Genomic DNA, 18398 nt, shown 5'->3' with positions numbered 1-18398 from the left:
CGCATCTTTACAGTTGCTTCCAACTGTAAAAATGAATGGAATGTTCTTTCATTTAAGTCTTTGGGGTTAGTTACCATGTCCCAGTGATGTTTCCTTCTATGAATGCCTATAAAACCAATGAACAATAACAGAACAAACAGAAAGAAGATGTTTGTGGACACTGGTGGATTATGTGGCTGTACTTGTTATCTATTGCTACTTAACAGTATTACCACAAACAGCATCTTAAAACAGCATTCCTGTATTATCTCACCATTTCTGTGAGTCAGGAGTCTGGGCAGGGCCTAGACCCTGGGTCCTTGGCTTAGTGTCTCACAAGGCTACGATCATGGTGGCAGTTGTTGCTGTTATCTCACCTAAGGCTTGATTTCAGAAAAGATCTGCTCTAAGCTTACTCAGGTTATTGGCAGATTTCCATTCTTGGAGCTAATGGTGGGACTTGAGATTTCAGTCTCTTGCTGGTTGCTGGCAGTACACAGTCTTCAGCTCCAACAGGCTGCTCACAGTCCATGACCATGGGTTCTCTCACATAATTTGATTCCTTGAAGCCAGCAAGGGACAGAGACTCCAGTGGGTCAGTTTCTATAACTCATCTAATGCAATCACACAACCACACAATCATACACCCCTACCACTTGTACTATAGCCTATTGATAAGAAGCAAGCCAGGTCCCACCCATACTCACAAGAAGGGGATCACACGAGGGTGAGGACCTAGAAGGTGGTGATCGAGGGGAAGCCTCACAAATCTGTCAGAGAGGAAGACTGGGTGGGACAGATAGCATTGCTGCCTCAGCATCTAACATACCTTCTTTCTTCCTGTGCATCTGATTTCTCCCAAAGAGGTTTCTTCACATAGAGAATTGATGAAGGGAACAGAACAGAACCTTGACCTCTATCCTCTCTAGTTGCCAAAGGAGGGGGAATGAGAGCCCCCACCTCCTCAGAGCCATAGCTACAGAAGCAGAATGGCCTTGCATTATTTCTGTAGTTGGGTTGGTGTTTCTTATTGTTCTGTATGAAATTAAACCTAGTAGCTCTATTGAGCTCTTTTGTCTATATAGACCACTGGCAACTTCTCTTTATTGCATGGAAAGGCTTAATCTTTTCATGTCTTTCTTAACTAAGTACCTTAAAAGCAGGGGCCATTTAGCTGGGTGTGGTGGCACATACCTGGAATCCTAGCTAGTACTTGAGAGGCTGAGGCAGAATGATTACAAGTTTAAGGCAACAATGATACCCTGTCTTAAATAAATAAAAAGGGCTGGAGATGCAGCACAGTGGTAGAGTGCCTCTGGATTCAGACCCCAGTAACTAACATACACACACACACACACATACACAACCCTGCCCAGGAAAGGCTCTTGTCAATTTTCAAGATGCAGTTTGTCCCATAACAAGCAGATATAGAACACATTGTAGCTCATTCCTTTTCTTGGAAGTTCATGGAGGCATAATATGGAGGAAATCAGGGTCCTTATTGCTGTTCTCCTTTCCCTGGAGAGAGACTATCCAGAAGTGTGGTAGAGGACTGGAGGCAGACCTTCCTCAGTGGGGAGCAGGAGGCTGGGATAGGGGCTAGTCATGCCAGGCCAGGAAGTAGCCCAGCTTCTGCCTTTCATCTCTCATCTCCCTCAGCAGGGTGGGAAGGACATGGGACTTCGCAGGGTGTCCTTGGCCAAGCAACAGCCTCTCCAAAGCCAAGTTTACAATTCTAAACAATATTGAGGGTCACAGGAAGGAAGTGGGGAGAAATGCAGAAACTCTGAATATCAAACTTTGAATATCAAAAGGAACCCAGAATTCTCCTTATCAAGAATCTGCCTCTTAGATTTTTTTTTTTTTATCCCAACAGTGCCCTAGGTGCCAAATAAAAATGTTAACTACATTTTAGAAAAGTTTTAATTTGAACAACTTATGATTAAAAATACATTTTATAAATAATTTTCCATAGACTTGATTGAGGATTGTTGCAAACTCTACAAAGACATACTACAACAACAATGGATTAAAGGAATTACAAAAAATATCGCTATAGTCATCCTATGTAAAAATACAACATTATACATTACACAGCCTTGTCTTTGTGCAAAAAGTTTAAGAGAACGCTGTGTTAGGCATATTAAACATTTACTCAAAGGGAAGTAAACTTTAATACAGTTACTTTGCATAATAGTATAGGCACAACTGAAATAATGAATCTTCCCTACCCCAAAGTTAATATACCTTAGTTCAACATTTACTTTTATTTTATAGGACTGATGGCTGAACTTGGCATTATACAATTATATTTGGTTGTGTGTGCATGTATATGTAAGTATGAAAACAAGTATCTGCTTTGACATTGAGGAAAGCCCAATGTATTTACAGTATTTTCAGAGATTATGTTCTTCAAAACAGTCTCTGTACATCTTCTCCATTAAATAACTCTTTAGAAAATTAAATTAAGCCAACGTCTGTCAATTAGTGGACATCCTCTGTTGAGACTTCCAGTTTTCGCTGTGGGACAAAGAGGGCTCCAAAGGTCATTTTATTAGCACCATCAAAATCTATGCAGGATGAGCTGGTTGGCTTGGTTGGTCCACCTGGGGTACGGAAGAAACTTTCGGCTACTAATTGTGACCCTTTGGGTGTCACAGGAATGGGCTGATTGGAAAGAGAGATGGAGAAAGGAGTTAAACACACAGAGATACATATGACCTGCAGACTTGGAAGATGGGACTGGATGGATATGTCATATGTTGGGAAACCAGCATATTCTAAAATTGGCTAGGGAAGCCTGATGAGTTTTATATATTCTCAATAATTTTTGCTAAGGGAAGACAAATCTTACTGGGTTATCTCATGATAACCCCATAATATGGGTCTGGAAAGAAGGTAGGCTTTCAACTCTCATCCTCTCCCTCTCCAAAGAAGGAAAGCAAAAATAAATCTCCTATGATATAAATATATGGGACTTAATAGGTAACTGTGGTGCACGACTGTAATCCCAGGTACCCTGGAGGCCAAGTCAAGGGGATCAGAAATTCAAGGCCAGCTTGGGCAATTTAGTGAAATTCTATCTCAATATAAAATATACAAAGAACTGGGTATGTAGCTCAGTGACAGAGCTCCCCTGGGTTGACTTTCCAGTACTAAAACAAAGAGACAAATTCAAGGAGTAATAAAATTAAAGAGAAACACCCTCACCTGTTGTACCCCTGGCACAGCAACTGATTGTCCATTCTGTTGGTTCTGGCCTGGAACTGGTGAGTCATAGCTGATGGTCCTTCCTTGCTGACAGCCTGCATTTTCTGGTATGACACTAACTGATTCTATCCTTGGGGACACAGGAATGGTACTAGTTCCAGGCCCAGGGCTGGCAGACACCTGCATACTGGGGGAGATGAGTCCCAGGTGCTGCAAGGTGAAGTTCATAATGGCTGAGCTTGGGTTCTGGATGGGAATGGGGTGGGTCGAAGCGAGAGCCGGGCTGTTCCCAACAGGAACAGCTGCCACAGAAGTTGGTGAGACCATTAGCTTCAAAGGTGTGACATGAAAAGAGGGAAAATTAACAGCAGAGAGTTCCGAGGTTGTCACTGGAATAACACCTGGGGGAAAAACAGGGGAAGATATCTTAGAAGCACAGGCATTTGAGAAGTTTACAAGGCATAAGTGAACTTGAGACTGGTTCAAGTTTGACTAGTCATTTGCCTACACTCACCTGCGATCGGGGAGCTGTAGATCCTGTGGTTCGGGGAAAGTGCACCTGAGTTTTCTTTACTAGACAAAATGGACTCTGCCCCCAAGGATGAGCACTGGGTGAGGGGGATTAGGTATCCTGATGGAAACAGGGTCTAGAAAACAAAGAGGAAGCGTTTAGTCTTACACAAATCCTATAGGAAGAAAAGGGCCATGTGACTCTTCCAGGTTAATATCTATCGGTAGTTGTTTTTCTCATCAAATCAAGCCTCAGGTGGTTTGTTCCTAGAGGACAGTATCCTCCCACCTTTCCAATGCTTGTCCTGAATAATGTAGAGCCTCTGTTTCTTTTTCTTCTTCCTTCCTTCTTTCTTTCTTTTCTCAGTGCTGGGGATTAAGCCCAAGGATTAAACTAGGCATGAGTTCTACCACTTAACTACATCTTTAACCCTTTTAAAATTTTTTTGTTTTGAGAAAGGGTCTTGGTAAGTTGCCCAGGCTAGCCTTGAACTTGTGATCCTCTTGCCTTTGCTTAGCAAGTAGCTTGAGATGACAGGTGTAGAGCACGGCACCCAGCATCTGTTTCTTGAATGCCATCTGAGCCTGCTTAGGGGTAGGACTCACATAACACTCCACACTGACATCCTAACACCTGCCATCAGGGTTGTTGCTATGATGTGGTGCTGTCAGGACCCAGTTTAATGCAGGTGAACACCACATATGGCACTGCTGGGCCATTACCTGATTGTTCTTGAATTATGTAGAACCATTTCCCAAAGAATATTCTGAGGAACCCTAGTTCCTGGGGACCCAAACAGGCATTACTTGGTTCATGGTCAAATATGTTTGGGAAATAATTAATTAAACAAAGAGAGTTTTCAAGAAACTTTAATGATAGCATGCATTATTAATCTCCAAGTGGGGTATACTGCATGTAGCATTTCCCAGACTATTTGGCAATAAAGTTTTTGGTAAGCTGTTAAGGGACTAATAGTCAAAGAAAACATTTTAAGCAATGTTAAGTCAGAGAAAGGAATGGCCAAATTATGGTCTATGACCATATCCAACCCTCTTGTTTTTGTAAAGAAAGTTTAATTGGAATACAGCCATGTCAATTCATTTGTCTATTGTCTTTATGGCTGCCCTCCTGCTATAGTGGCAGAATTGAGTAGGTGCAACAGAGACCATATGTCCCCAAACCAAAATGTATTGTCAGGCCCTTTACAGAAAGTTTGCTGACCCCTGATTTAGAACAAAGGAACTGTATGAGTATAGAGTTTTTTCTGGTACTTCTTTGCAGTATTGCTTACTCTGATGATGCCAAGTAGCCTTATACAACATGTAAACTAAAGCACACCAGTTGAAAAATGACAGATGAAAACGAAAACAGATTAATTTCATATTAGAGGCCCAAATATCATTGACCAAAAGCTCCAGGTCAATAATACTCCAAATAGAAAAGGCCCCTGTTTCAGGGTGCATCTACTTCCCACTCTGCCTGTTAGATCGCTCTACCTCACCGAACACAGAGTCTCCATGGGTGGCTGAACTGCCTGAAAAGTCTGCTTTAGCCTCACTGTGCTCCATGCTGACGAAAGCTAAAAAGTAGCTCTTACAAGGAGGGGCCGTCTTTTGTCTTCCTTCAGACCTTTCTTCTCTATGTTGTCAAAACAACAGACCACACTTTGATCTGGCTCTTAATAGGTTTTTTCCTGGGGAACCAGTGAATTCAAAAATCTACAAAGCTGAAAGTATACCACAAGATTTAAATTTTGTCTCTTAGATGCTTGGTAGTGCTCAAAATGATTACTAATTGATTGGTACCTTGAGCTGCAGAAAAAAAAATTAAAAAAATTCAGGGCTGGAGATTGAGCCCAGACTCACACATTCGAGACAAGTCCTCTACCATGACACCACACCCTCAGCCCTAGAGAATTCTTAAGGGGTAGAGCTAGGTCTTTTACACATACATAACTGCTGTTATCTTTAGTCATATTCTCTCAGGCACAAGTTATTATGATTGCTGGTTTAACTCTCTCAAGTCTTCAGTAAAGCCTGTAGGACTCTCATAATAACTATTCGATTTTTAACAAACTACATTTATTATAAAATTGTTTAACCTATAATGGCAATTCTACTTTTCAAAAAGTATCAGATCTTATTAACTTAGCAGAACGAGCAAATTTGTCATATTTCCATTTGAACCGCATCTCTTCTAGCCACAGCCTCCCTCTCATCCCTCTTCCTATCACCTCTGCTTCATCTTTTCTCCTTCTGATCATTCACTAATACATCTGTCCTTATTTGCATACTGTCTTCATCTACCCCCACAACTGCAGATTCTCAGTGAATGTTTGCTAAACAAATGAACACATGAATTTCTTTTTCTTCTGTTCAGTCCATGCTAAAAAGAAATGGTTCAAAATGAAGTCCCAGAGATGAAACAAAAAGAAGCAGGGGACCTACACACTGAAAACACTAATCCTGAATAACTCAGGGAGCAATGGGAGCCCAACATTAAATCATACCCATTGGCCCAGAGAGATTATGGACCTCCCAGAAAATTGAATCAAGGCGGCCTTGTGATTTTCCCCTAGTATGCACATTAAAAGCAAAACGATAATGTGTGAGATAATAGGTGTTTTGAATGGTTTCCACGAAGCTATCCTCAGGGAAGATTTGACAAACTCTAAAGCTTCCTTAATAACAATAGTTACAGATAATGCCCTTCAGCTGATCCGATGTCTTAAAAGAATCACAAACCCCTTTATGAATATCATCATGTAATAAATTCATTTAATCCCACAAAAACTGTAATATGGCCACAGGGCAAATACTCAGGAGCTACCACCACCAAAGGCAGGTGCTGGGTTAGATTTGATCCAGAGCATTTTCTACGCAGTAGGTGAGCAGGAAAATTGGTGGAATAAATTCTTTATAGGTGAAGAAAAATAAGACACAGAGAAGTAAAATAACTTGAATTAACAGCAGGAGCAAAATGAAAGATCAACTTCTACTTCTATGTCTAATGGTGTTTATTTGATGATAATGTCTTTCATATATAAATGTCCTAAGAGGGGATAATGAGACAATGTAGGTAATAGTAATACCTATGATGCCTGGCATGTGGGTAGGCATTCAATAAATATTCTTTCCTGTACTAATCTCCACCCAGGAAAAAAGTATCTAGAATGTCAATACCTGTAGAAAGCAATGCATCTAATATACCTACAATTTGTCAAGATCAGCTTGACTTTTCTATTTATACAAAATAGAAAAGGTGGTTTAAATTTGAGGTAGAGTAACATTATTTTCTAGGCAACAGATTCCAGTTAAATGATATCAAACAAATATTTGGAAATGACTCAGAAAGCAGGAGTTAGAGGAACCCTAGGCACCCATCCGTTCAGGGTTATGTCTGCTTGTAAATTATTTATGACCTTCATGACAGGTGTTTGCATTCCAGTGTGTGATGGAGAAATGGACTTAAGGACAACCACCTGTGGTGCTTTAAAAAGAGAGTAAGTAATTCCTTCCTCCAAAAGTTAAAAATGGCCCTGCCGTCATCCCAGTCAGGGGCTTAACTGTCTGGGGCCTCATCTGAATTACGGATGCTGAAGAATAGTTCCCTATCTTCTGAAAGACTGCTCTTTGCTTTGATAAATTTCACAAGCCACCAAATTCTTCTCAGTCCCTCACATTTTAAAGCACAATTGGAGGTTTTACTTACTGTGGAGACATTTTCAAGTCCTTTTAGGTCCTCTTTAAATTTTTTTTTGGAACCACTGTCCTCAAGCAGGCTCGCCCTTTTTGAGCCCTTTTCTCCAATCGCCTCCCTGTTTCGGTTCTTTGCCCCTTGTCTGTCTGGTGCTGGCAGCAAGCTTCCAGGTCTGGAGGAGGCACTGGACTTTGTGGCATCTTTGGTGGGCTCACTGGTGGCATCTGTGGAGTCTTTTGATCCAGTAGCTTTAGAGCAGTGGATGGGACAGACTGTTGGGCTCTGCCCTTGGGGTGGCGTCATGGTTTGGGCTTGGGTGGGCTGCAAGTAGATGGCATAGGATGGGCCTGAAGGGGCCTGAGGTAGGATTACAGGCACTGCTGGTGACAATGGGCTAGGAATTAGGGGGACCACTCCCAGGGGCTGGATGAGGGATGGTGTCGTCAGCTCCAGCTCAGCATTCATTGGGGTGTCCAGAGGGGTCCCTGTTTTGCTGTGTGCAGATCTTGCTAGCTGTACTTTCACTGTCTTTCTGGGTTCACTAAAAGATAAGATTTAAAACATGACACAATGGAAATACATTTTTATCCTAAATGTCCTACCATTTTGAGCCTGAGGTTGAAGCCGCAATTCTATGAACCTGGTCATATTTCCTGTAATGACTGAGTAGGAGATAGGGAAATGATTATCTCTTCATTTTCTAAGGTGAGTGACTATTCTCACATAAAGTAAGCAATTCTATTAATGCAATGCAAAAATAATCCATCCTGTTCCTAAAGAGTATTGCCAACCTACCTTGATTGCTCTTCTAACTGCATTTTGCAAATAGCCGCAAGCTGAGCCATTTTACTCGGGAAGGATGTAGAATTCTGAGAACTCTCAGCTGGTGAAACAAAAAGGAGAAGGTGGGTAAATCTAAAGAATAAATGTTCAGGCAAATGAAACCTCACTGAAGTCAAAGGAACAGCCCCTGCCCCAATATTGCATGGCAGCTAAACAATAAGCACAGGGTACCAGGAATTTAACCCAACGGTGCTTTACCACTGAGCCACATCCCCAGCCTTTTTTATTTTGTCAGTTTTGAGACAGGGTCTTGCTAAATTGCTTAGGGCCTAAGTTGCTGAGGCTGGCCTCAAACTTGCAATCCTCCTGCTTCAGCCTCCTGAGTCACTGAGATTACAGGCATTTACCACTGCACCTGGCTACAAATTACTTTTTATTCATGAATTCATATATAAATTAGGCTTATGAGTTAGAGGAGTTGGACATATGGATATTGAAACAATTCTTTTAACACTTATTGCAAGGATCTAGTAAGCTAAAAGCAATCAGATAAAAAGGAATTCTTCTATCGTAGTCCTGATATTATGGAAAACATACCTTTGTTGGTCTTGACAGGGCTACTGGGAGCAGAATTTATCTTTCTCCGATCATTCTCTATACTCTTCACCAGTTTGATAAGAGATGGGTGTCGAGTAAAGTTTGGTTTCCCGCGTGTGGAAAAGAGGTTTTTGGCACAGTTCTCTTTTGCAGACCGCCTTACCTCCGAATCAGAGGTGGCAAAAGGAATGACTGGACTGGAGCCTGAAATGGAAAAGTTCAGTGTATTAAAGTACAGGTGGTTTGGCTTTCTTGTGATATGAAATAAAGGTGGCAACAGTTATAGAATACAGACAATGTGCTACTATTCCATAATGTATCAATGAATTTATACCTTACAGCCCTCCCTCAATGTCCCAGGGCATTGTTTCCTGAATCCCTCTCAGACACCAAAATTTATGGATGCTCAAGTCCTTTACATAAAATGCCATAGTATTTGCATATAATCTATACACATCCTTCTGGATATTTTTAATCATCTATAGATTACTTATCCAATACAATATAAATGCTATATAAATATTTGTTATACTATATAACTATACTATATTTGGTGCAGTAATTTGGTATGAATTTCCTATATTGTTTGGGAGATAATGATAAAGAAACCATCTACACATGTTCAGTACAGACAAAAAATTATTTTTGAATATTTTTGACCCATAATTGGTTGAATCCCTGGATGTGGAACCTGTAGATACTGAGACTGTACCTTACAACAAGTGGTGTGCTAGAATATAATCATTATTGATTTTTATGTTTTTAGTGCATGAAAAAATTGTGTGTCTTATAATGAGTGGTGTGTTAGAGTTCATGAAATACAGTGATCCTCACATGAGGTCCAGGAGGCAGGTATTTCTAGGGAAATGCATCCCTGTCAGAGATCGGAGCACAGACACACAGATTTTAACCCACGACTCCAGGTCTCTCAGCTGGCATTGACTCTCCTGGTCAGTGTGGCCCCAGAGCCTTTATTCCAAATTCTTGCACCAAAAGACCTCTCCTTGAGATCACAGCCAAAATTATAAGAAGCCTGCAAAGGCAAAGTCATTTCACAGGGAGGAAAGTGAGTCTTAGAGAAGTAACTTGCCTGAAGTCGCACAGCTATTGAGTGGCAGAGCTGGGACTACAACCTAGGTCTCCCTCTCCTTTCATGGCCCATGTTCCTGCTATTTTCCAGTGGTTCTGGGATGTGAGGGTGATTTGGCTGTGACATTTGTCACCCCATTCATCACCAGGTTTGATTAAGCTGATCTGGTGGCTAGGTAGGTGACCCTTCCTCCCTCACTGCTCCATATACATCCCTTCTGAAGCTTGGTCAAAGAGGGCAACCTTCCCTAATAGAGAACGGTTCTTTAGTCAAGGGCATATGAGTAGCTGTACTTCCCTGCTAGAACTCCAAAGGTCTCAAGGTCCAGCAGTTTTGGATGAGGATCTTTGGTAGAATCCAAAATGTGAGGTCAGCCTCACAGAGTTGAAAGGAGAACTATTTCTACATTGAAATCAGAATACATTAATTTCATATTCTTTTTTTTTTAGTTGTAGTTGGACACAATACCTTTATTTATTTTTATGTGGTGCTGAGGATGGAACCCAGTGCCTTGCACATGTTAGGCAAGTGCTCTACTGCTGAGCCATAACCCCAGCCCCTACTTTCGTATTCTTGATGTACAAGTCTTGTTGTGGTCACTGAACAAACATACATACACAGCAGTAGTACTGTATGTTCTGTGGTGCCTTAAATTTATCAAATCCTTTCACACACAAATTCTACTTCCTGTACACAGGGTGGGAGGGTGGTTATAGACTTCAGGTTGCTGATGAAACCAGTAGCCAACTTTCTATACTAGCACTCATCTTTGTTTTGTTTAACTATTTATTTATGACCTTTTTCATGTGGGGTGTGGGTAGGAAGGGGAAGGGAGAATCTATCCAGATGTGCATTAATTCAAAAAAGAAGCAAAGAATGAAAGAAAAGTACATACCACTGGTATTTGGACTGATTTCTGGGCCTGTCCATTTAAAAGCTGGTTTTCGACCTCTTTCCTCTGTAACATGAACTTTCTTGATAAGATCCAGGCTACTCAGAACGTTAGCTATATCATACAACCTCCTAATTTTTGCTAGGAAAAAAAAAAAAAGCATATATGCCACTTAATAGAATAATGAAAGATCAAAGGATTTTGCTTCCTAAGAAATTCATGTATATTTTAAGAGCTATCCCAACCATCAATGTCAGATAGAAACATCTAACTCCTTTTAAGTTATTCTAGTGATATTGCTTTAATTAAAACAAAAGAGTAGTTTTGAATATTTAAAAGACAGTTACTGCCGGCCCTGAATTTTGAAATGACAACAGTACAAGTTGCAAAAGGAAAAATAACTTGATGAGATCACCCTACTTATGAAAAAAATCAGCAATCCTCAGAAACTTCTAAAGAGAAGAATTTTATGAACAAATGGAAATATAGCATCAGTGTATTGTTTTGCTTTTCTACATGTGATGGTTTATAATAAGATTTATTTAATATCATAAACATGGAAAATTCTGTACCCAACAAAATTTGTAAATTTTTAGGTCATCCTTATATGTAAAGACAGATTTGTTAATTCTACAAATCTCATGTATTTTATTAAAGAGTTTTGCTACAATACAATTCTCTGTTCCCTTCCATCTTGATAGTATAAAAAATTATAAATCAATTCTCCTTCATAGCCATGCCAGAAGGTTCTGAATTTCCTGGAGATTCAGCAAATTACACATCTGCAGTTCCTGGAATAGCTTCCAAAACTGTGACTAACCAGTCAAATAGAGAGCTGAATACCATCAGGTGACTCAGAAAAAGCAGGCAACCCACCAGTAGTATCAGTATGCTTTCTCAAGCTGTAGGCCTCCCAAGCCAATTTGCCAGCATTATCACCTTTATTCTCTATGTAATTTGGTCTTTATACAGTATCAATCCTGAATATACTTCCATAGGAGCATGACTACTTTACAGGATGGGAAGCTGTTTCTGTATGGGAGCTCTCATGCAATCACCACTGCCTGAGGTTACTTGGGGGCGATTTTTCCCCACCAGACAGCCAGGGCCCATACAGAGTGGCCCACATCCAGGCCAGCCCCTGAGAAAGATACACATCTGTTGACCACTTCTTCTTTCCATATCTTCTCTCTACTCTTTCTCCACAAGGAGGTTTCTGCAATGAAGGCAGAGCTTTGTGTCAGGAACCGAATCTATGGTCCCTTTCAAACTGACAGCAGGTAATCTAAGATCCTTCTTTCAAATGCCATCCGTACTGCAGGTCACTTCAGGGGACAATTTTCTAAACTAAATATACCCTTGTATTTCAGCATCAGTGGAAAGAGCAGAGATCTAGGGTCTGATCCTACTTTACAAATTATTGCTCATTTAGACCCCAGACAGTACAAATTCTACTTATGTAAAACAGGGACAATGTTATAGTATCAGATGAAGCAAAAGTGTCAGACAAATAAGAATAGTTAAATATATATATCTTTGAATCCTGCAGTTTAGCTAAAGCAGTACCATCACAGATCCTGGGGAGAAGTGAAAATTTTGAAGCATAACTAGACATGTATATGCCCAATACATTTGGAAATCAATTGGTAACTCAGACTGTATGGATAGGTCCAAAATTCCCTGGTAGTCATGACACTTACTTTTAAACTTGCTTTTATCCAAATCTTCCACATGGTCCTCCCCAATTAAAATCTTGGCAGCAATTTCTAGGCTTACTATCTGAGGCGTTGACACCAGAAACAGCATCACAAATTTCTGGCTCATCACTCTTAAGGACTTGTCTTTGCGGCTGTTTACAGAAGCTTTGGAGAAGGATGAGGATTAGAGAATTAAAATTCATGAAGGGACAAGTGACTTCTAAAGTAGCAAGGCTAAAAATACCACCACCTGATCTTCCAGCTGACAACTGCAGTATTTTAACATTCAAAGCTGCAGTAGCTAATTTAGAGCAATGTTCTCTGTGGGGTCTCTTCTTGAGACCCACGAAAAGTACCATGCAGCCTGGGCTTTTCAGTACCATTTCTTACCTGCCCGAAATTCCACTCCAGGGAGCTCGACAAAACACATGTCCGGGTGTCCATTTTGGCCAGTGTTTGATTTGATGATATGATCCTCTATACTGTAACTCTTGATAAAGTCAAACTCTTGTTCATATTCTTTCTTTTTGATCATCATAATCTGCTCCGCGTACTTATTCTCTTCCCCGACACTCTTTAGAGTCCCAAGAGTTTTATTGAGATTATGTCGCCCATGCCACGTGTACCTGTTTTTGGCGAGGCGACTCACCATGTGCAAACTCTCTAGTACATTCACGATATCGTAAATTCGTCGACGCTCAACATCTACAAAGAATGCACAATTGTATGTTATTAGGATTATACTTTTACAATGTGTTTAGAATTTAAGAATCATTTATTCTATATATTTTTGTCAGAAGGTTCTGGATAATGTGATTTTATTTATTGGAGGCACATACACTTAACAAACAGTGCAAAGGTGAGAAAGACATGTCCCTGCTCTCGAAGGGTACAAATAAGTTAATACAAATTAGGAAAGCAACAACTATTGAGGGCCTAAAATGTGCCATACAGCTCCAGGAAATTTTTGTCCTAACCTATGAGGTAGGTTTTATTATCTGTACTTTAATGATGAGGATCAAACCAGTTAAGTAATTCCCTCCAAAGAACAGCCAGGAAATGGCAAAACTAAGTTTCTAATATTCTAGATCCCACACCTTCTAACCTATTTATTCTACCACCCTTAACACACACACACACACACACACACCCAGCCTGTTTATAACAATAATGTGATAGGTACAAAGCATTGAGATTTCAGAAAAGTGCAGAAACCATGATGTGGTTTTTAAAAAAATCCACATAAAAAAACTGAAAAGTATATTCCTTTTTGGGTCTAATTTTGCCTACATTCCAGCTATCATATGAGTAATTCTTTGACTCTCATAATTCTAGTTAACTTGAGTTATAAGTATTCTACAATGTTAGGATTCTCTTTGTTCTGGAATTTTACTTTTAGTATTGATTTAAGTTCAAATATTGTATGAAATCTAGTCTTTCAGGGAAAGTGCTTAAAAATCTATTTCAAAAAGGCTGCCCCCTAGTGGCCTCTTCTTGTTCCTTGGACCTGCAGGATAAGTCCACTGGGCCTGAGGGCCTCAGTCCTGAGCTGTTCCTTCTGCCTGGAATCCCTTCTCCCAGATGTTCTCATAGCTCTCTGTCTGGCATCTTTCAAGTCCTGACTCAGACGCCACCTTCTCAATTAGCCTGACCTGACCACTTAATTTAAAATTGCAAAGCACACCTCCACAATTCCTGGTCCTCTTACCATGTCGTAGAATGCAGGTTTCTCATAGAAGGGATTTTGCCCTTTTTTGGTCACTGATGTATCTCAAGCTCCTTCGACGTTGCCTGGCACATACTAGCTGATCAACAGATGTCTGCTGAATTAAAGAGCACGTACTACCCAGCTAGACATATTCATTAATTCATGAAATGTGATATTTATAAACATGTATTAGAAGAGCAAAATTTTCTTTATGGAGTGATAGAATAGGATATCTCTTCAAGTTTTAGATGAAGATATTTACATAACTCCAAAGAGATCCCATATTTGCCACAGACCCTTTTTTTTTTTTATCTCTAACTAGCTTTAGGTCTATGAAGAGTAGAGCAAAAGGGTGTATAACACAGTAACTCCTGGAAACACAAAATATTCTGAAAACTCATCAGTCCTCAGACTAATGGTGGCTGAGTGGCAGCGCTTACACAAACCCTGGTCCCACTCACAGGAGCTGGCCTTTACTGTTAACTGTGAAGACATCTAACCTTCAAGGACAGGGCCAAGGTGAAAGTTCAGAGTTGTATCTGCTTTTGAAACAGATTCAGAGACAACCTACCTGCTTCTAAGATTCACTGAAATTAGAAACTATTCACCTTTATTCCTTAATTAAGAGGACTTTGAGACTTACAATTTCCCTGTTACCTTATTTGTGTCCATTACAAACACTGGCTATGTAACCATGCATTTGCAGGAGTTAAATCCATGAAATTATTTTAATTATTAACCATTTCAGTAAACTCTTTGCATACTTACTAAGTTCTTCTGCTACTTCATCAAGACAGATGTCATTATTTACAGCAGGGTTGGGATAGTCAGGATATCGTGCTAAGAACTTATGACACAATAATCCTAAACTTTTCTCTTTTCGACTTGGTTGGGATTTCTCATATTCATCTCCAGATAAGTGTTCCTATGAAAGGAAAAGGTAAATAACATCTCATTCTGAAATAATGTTTGACAGATTTATTAAGGGCATCTGTGTTTGATGACTAACACCACTTATCTACATGCTTAGCTTGGACAGCTGCGAAGTTTGAGATGGAAGAAAAAGTGGGGTGGGGAAGGGGGACCCAGTAGAATACTTGGCAAATCTGAAAGGGAAGCCTGAAATAAAAATCACTCAAAGGTTCACAATTCCCAGTGGTTGATGGGGTTCAAACCTTTCTGATGCTCTGGGATTTATTATGAACAGCCTGAGGGTAGTGATCTTCATATTTTCAATATTTCTGCAGAAGATCCAAACCCCCCATTAATCCCCAGTCTCTACTGGCCCTCTGAAAACCTACATGTAAACAGTCTTTGGCCTCAGGTAATCCATTTCTGTTGTCAAACAATCCCCTTCTCTGATCTCTGTCCCGGATCTCAGGGCTCACAGCACTGATGAGCATTTTCAGATTGGCTGTTGGTGTCCATGGCTCTCCCTGGGACACTTCCTTGGGCTTGGTGGGTGTGGTTAAAGGGCCAAAGTCAGGCTGGATCTCGGCCAGTGCTATATTCACCTTTGTGGATTCTTTGAGGGGTGTTTTCATCAGTCCCCTTTTATGTGGCTCAAAAAAGAGATTTTCCTGGTTCAAAAGAAGTAAATAGTTAGATCCATTGTAGAATAAGATTTATCAGATGGCTTTTGACTAAAAATCATACAATGAATAGAATATTGCTAAGGAAAAAAATCTAATGAAATCAAAGTTGATTAAGGAGTATATTACAATGATCATTTCACACCTACTGTCTGTTCTAATAAATTTTCCACTTTCAAGTTTGCAAAAAGCATGGATTCAAATGCTTTCATCTTATGTTCCAAGAATAAAAAAAAAAAAAAAGATTAGGACTTATAACTTTTTAACTCTATTTTGAAATAATTTTAGATTCAGAGAAGAGGTGCAAAGGTAGTTTAGAGAGTTCCCATATATCTCTACTCATCTTTCCCTAACAGACCTGTTAATTTTAAATAATCCCAAACAGTATTATAAGTAAGCCTCTAAGGCAGAAACCATTTTCCAGCTAGCATAATGGCTACACTGGGTGCTGCATGATGATTAAACAAAACTGACATGGAAGAGAGCCAAGCAGACAGAGGTGAGAGGTAGCATATAGTCAGAAATCCAGAGAATCTGTGAAATCCAGAGTGCCTAAATGCAGGTTTTCTGACCAGAAAAATTCAGATCCACCCTTCCACTTTACAGATGAAGAAAATGTGGCTTGTTCACAAATAAAGAATAATAAAGACTGTGTTCCTTACTCTTTCAGACACCAGGTACTTTATACATTGCTCCTAGCTGTATCTATTTTAAAGAAAATACTTGAAATGGCAATATATGAAAGAACAGGGAGAACTACTAACTCCTCAATAAACTTTGGGAACACGGAAGGTACTGTTGTTACATGTCTGAGACGCCTAAGGATTTATTAAGTGCTTTCCATATGTATTTTCACTGAATTTTGCATTCCTATTTAGCAGAAGAGGACACAAGGCTGAAGGTGGTTACACAGCACAGGAATCTGGACCTTCTCACTCCATGTATGGTGTTCCCACATGGCGGTTAGTATGATGGATCTAGGCGGGGACTCCTTGCCAGCATGTGCACTCATGAGGTACTGACCTACAGATGGAGTTTTGCTAAAGACTACTGCTCTTTGCTTCACACTGCCAAGAACAATATTAATTCTCTTATTTAACATTTAAAGCTTTTAGTAAAGTTTCAGTTCACTTTTTTAACCTATCAGTAGCTAGACACCAGTGGGATACTCCTATTGACAATTCCTCTGTAATTTTCCAAAATATTTACTCATGGACAGAATTTGGAGCCCTAATAGTTAAAGAAGCTGACAATTAATAAAAAAATTATAAACAAATCCAATATCAAATTATGTCAAATACCCTTTCTGAATTCCAATTGCTTAAGAATCCTCAGAAATTTCATAATGTACTAACAAATTTTATTGTATTCTTAAAAATACCTTTTCTCTTTGTAACTTCCATAAAACCATTAAAATAGAAAGATTACTTTAACCATGGGCAATCCTACCCTTCTTCAAAACTTAAAAATTTCCTTCCTTCTGGGTTTTTGCAAAAGCTAACTAACCAAAAAGGGTTGATGTCAATAAGGCAGAGGAGAATGAAAAATTAAACAGTTCAGTCATGATGATAATGCAAATTTAAAACTGCAACAATGAATGCCAAAGCTACAAAGTACCTTTTCGTTCTCCATTCGGCTAATTTTTCATACATTTAGTGTTTCTTTTAAAATGAAAAATCTGTAGTTCCTCCCCAAATCCTGATGGTTCCAGTAGTCCAATCAATTCTATTAAAATTTTTAATATCCTTAAAGAAAAAAAGGAAATAGAAAAAAATTAGAGAAAATATGCACCAGTAGATTTGCTAAAAATTCCTTCACCTTCAGGGACACAAGAGGCCGCCGAAACAAAGAGTTACAAAAAATGACAAACTGGATTTATATTTTATTCTTGATCTCCAGAAGAGATAGCCCCACCACGGGGTGGACAACTCCAACATCAATAGATTTCTTCGTAAAAAACATCTTCTGTCATGAGCTTTCAAGTAACCCACAAAATTCCCAGTGACAGCTCTTTGCCATCTTCAGAGAAGGCATTCTACCGGGCCCCAAGTTCACTAGCAAGCACCCACCTGTCCACAGATCAGGGCTCCGGACTGAGCATACGAGCCCAGGTTCCGGCTGAGCACACAGGACCCCAAGTTTCTGGACACGAATCTGCATCTAGATGCCCGAATTTCTCTCCTTGCACATATGTGCACATGCTCAGCAGTAGTCTTGGGGCGCTGCGATATGGAACTTCCAAATTCAGTACCTAAGCTCTAAGGGTACTGCTGGGCATTTAAAGAGCGCCTTCTGGTTAAGACTCTTTTCCTTTTAATAGACTTCCTTAAAGATGCAGAGTTGTATGTATTCGCTATTCGGGTGGCTGGTTCACACCACGATGCTCAACTCCATTGAGGAAGGCTGCGTTTGCTCAGTCAAACAACCAGGTACGGTCATCCAGCCCGCCACCCGCTCCGCGCGCAGAGTACTTCCCCCTCCTGCAGACCAACAGCACCTCCCCTGGAGGCCGCCCTGCTCGCCGCCAGCCCGACAGTTCCCGGACCGCATCCTCCTGGTTTCCAGAGCAACGATTCCTGTCCAATCGGCGGGACAGCTGCGGGCCTACGATTGGTTGACGGTCCCAGGGGCGGGGCCGGA

The 18398-nt window shown here is 40.2% G+C and overlaps 1 protein-coding gene across 1 annotated transcript; it reads right to left on the bottom strand.

Moving 5' to 3' along the window:
* Positions 1-1956: 1956 nt before the first annotated feature.
* Positions 1957-17420, bottom strand: E2f8 (E2F transcription factor 8). Its single transcript, XM_027936568.3, has 12 exons — positions 17376-17420; positions 15468-15746; positions 14935-15091; positions 12849-13163; positions 12462-12623; positions 10765-10902; positions 8780-8983; positions 8195-8282; positions 7412-7940; positions 3704-3836; positions 3190-3590; positions 1957-2646 (listed from the first exon to the last, which is right to left on the bottom strand). The coding sequence occupies exons 1-12, from the start codon at positions 17388-17390 to the stop codon at positions 2464-2466; spliced, it is 2604 nt and encodes an 867-aa protein (XP_027792369.1). The 5' UTR covers positions 17391-17420; the 3' UTR covers positions 1957-2463.
* Positions 17421-18398: the final 978 nt, after the last annotated feature.

The sequence above is a fragment of the Marmota flaviventris genome, chromosome 9 (assembly GCF_047511675.1).
Source record: "Marmota flaviventris isolate mMarFla1 chromosome 9, mMarFla1.hap1, whole genome shotgun sequence".
Taxonomy (NCBI): Eukaryota; Metazoa; Chordata; class Mammalia; order Rodentia; family Sciuridae; genus Marmota; species Marmota flaviventris.
The sequence above is the reverse complement of the archived record's forward strand: the minus strand, read 5'-3'. Positions and strand labels throughout refer to the sequence as shown.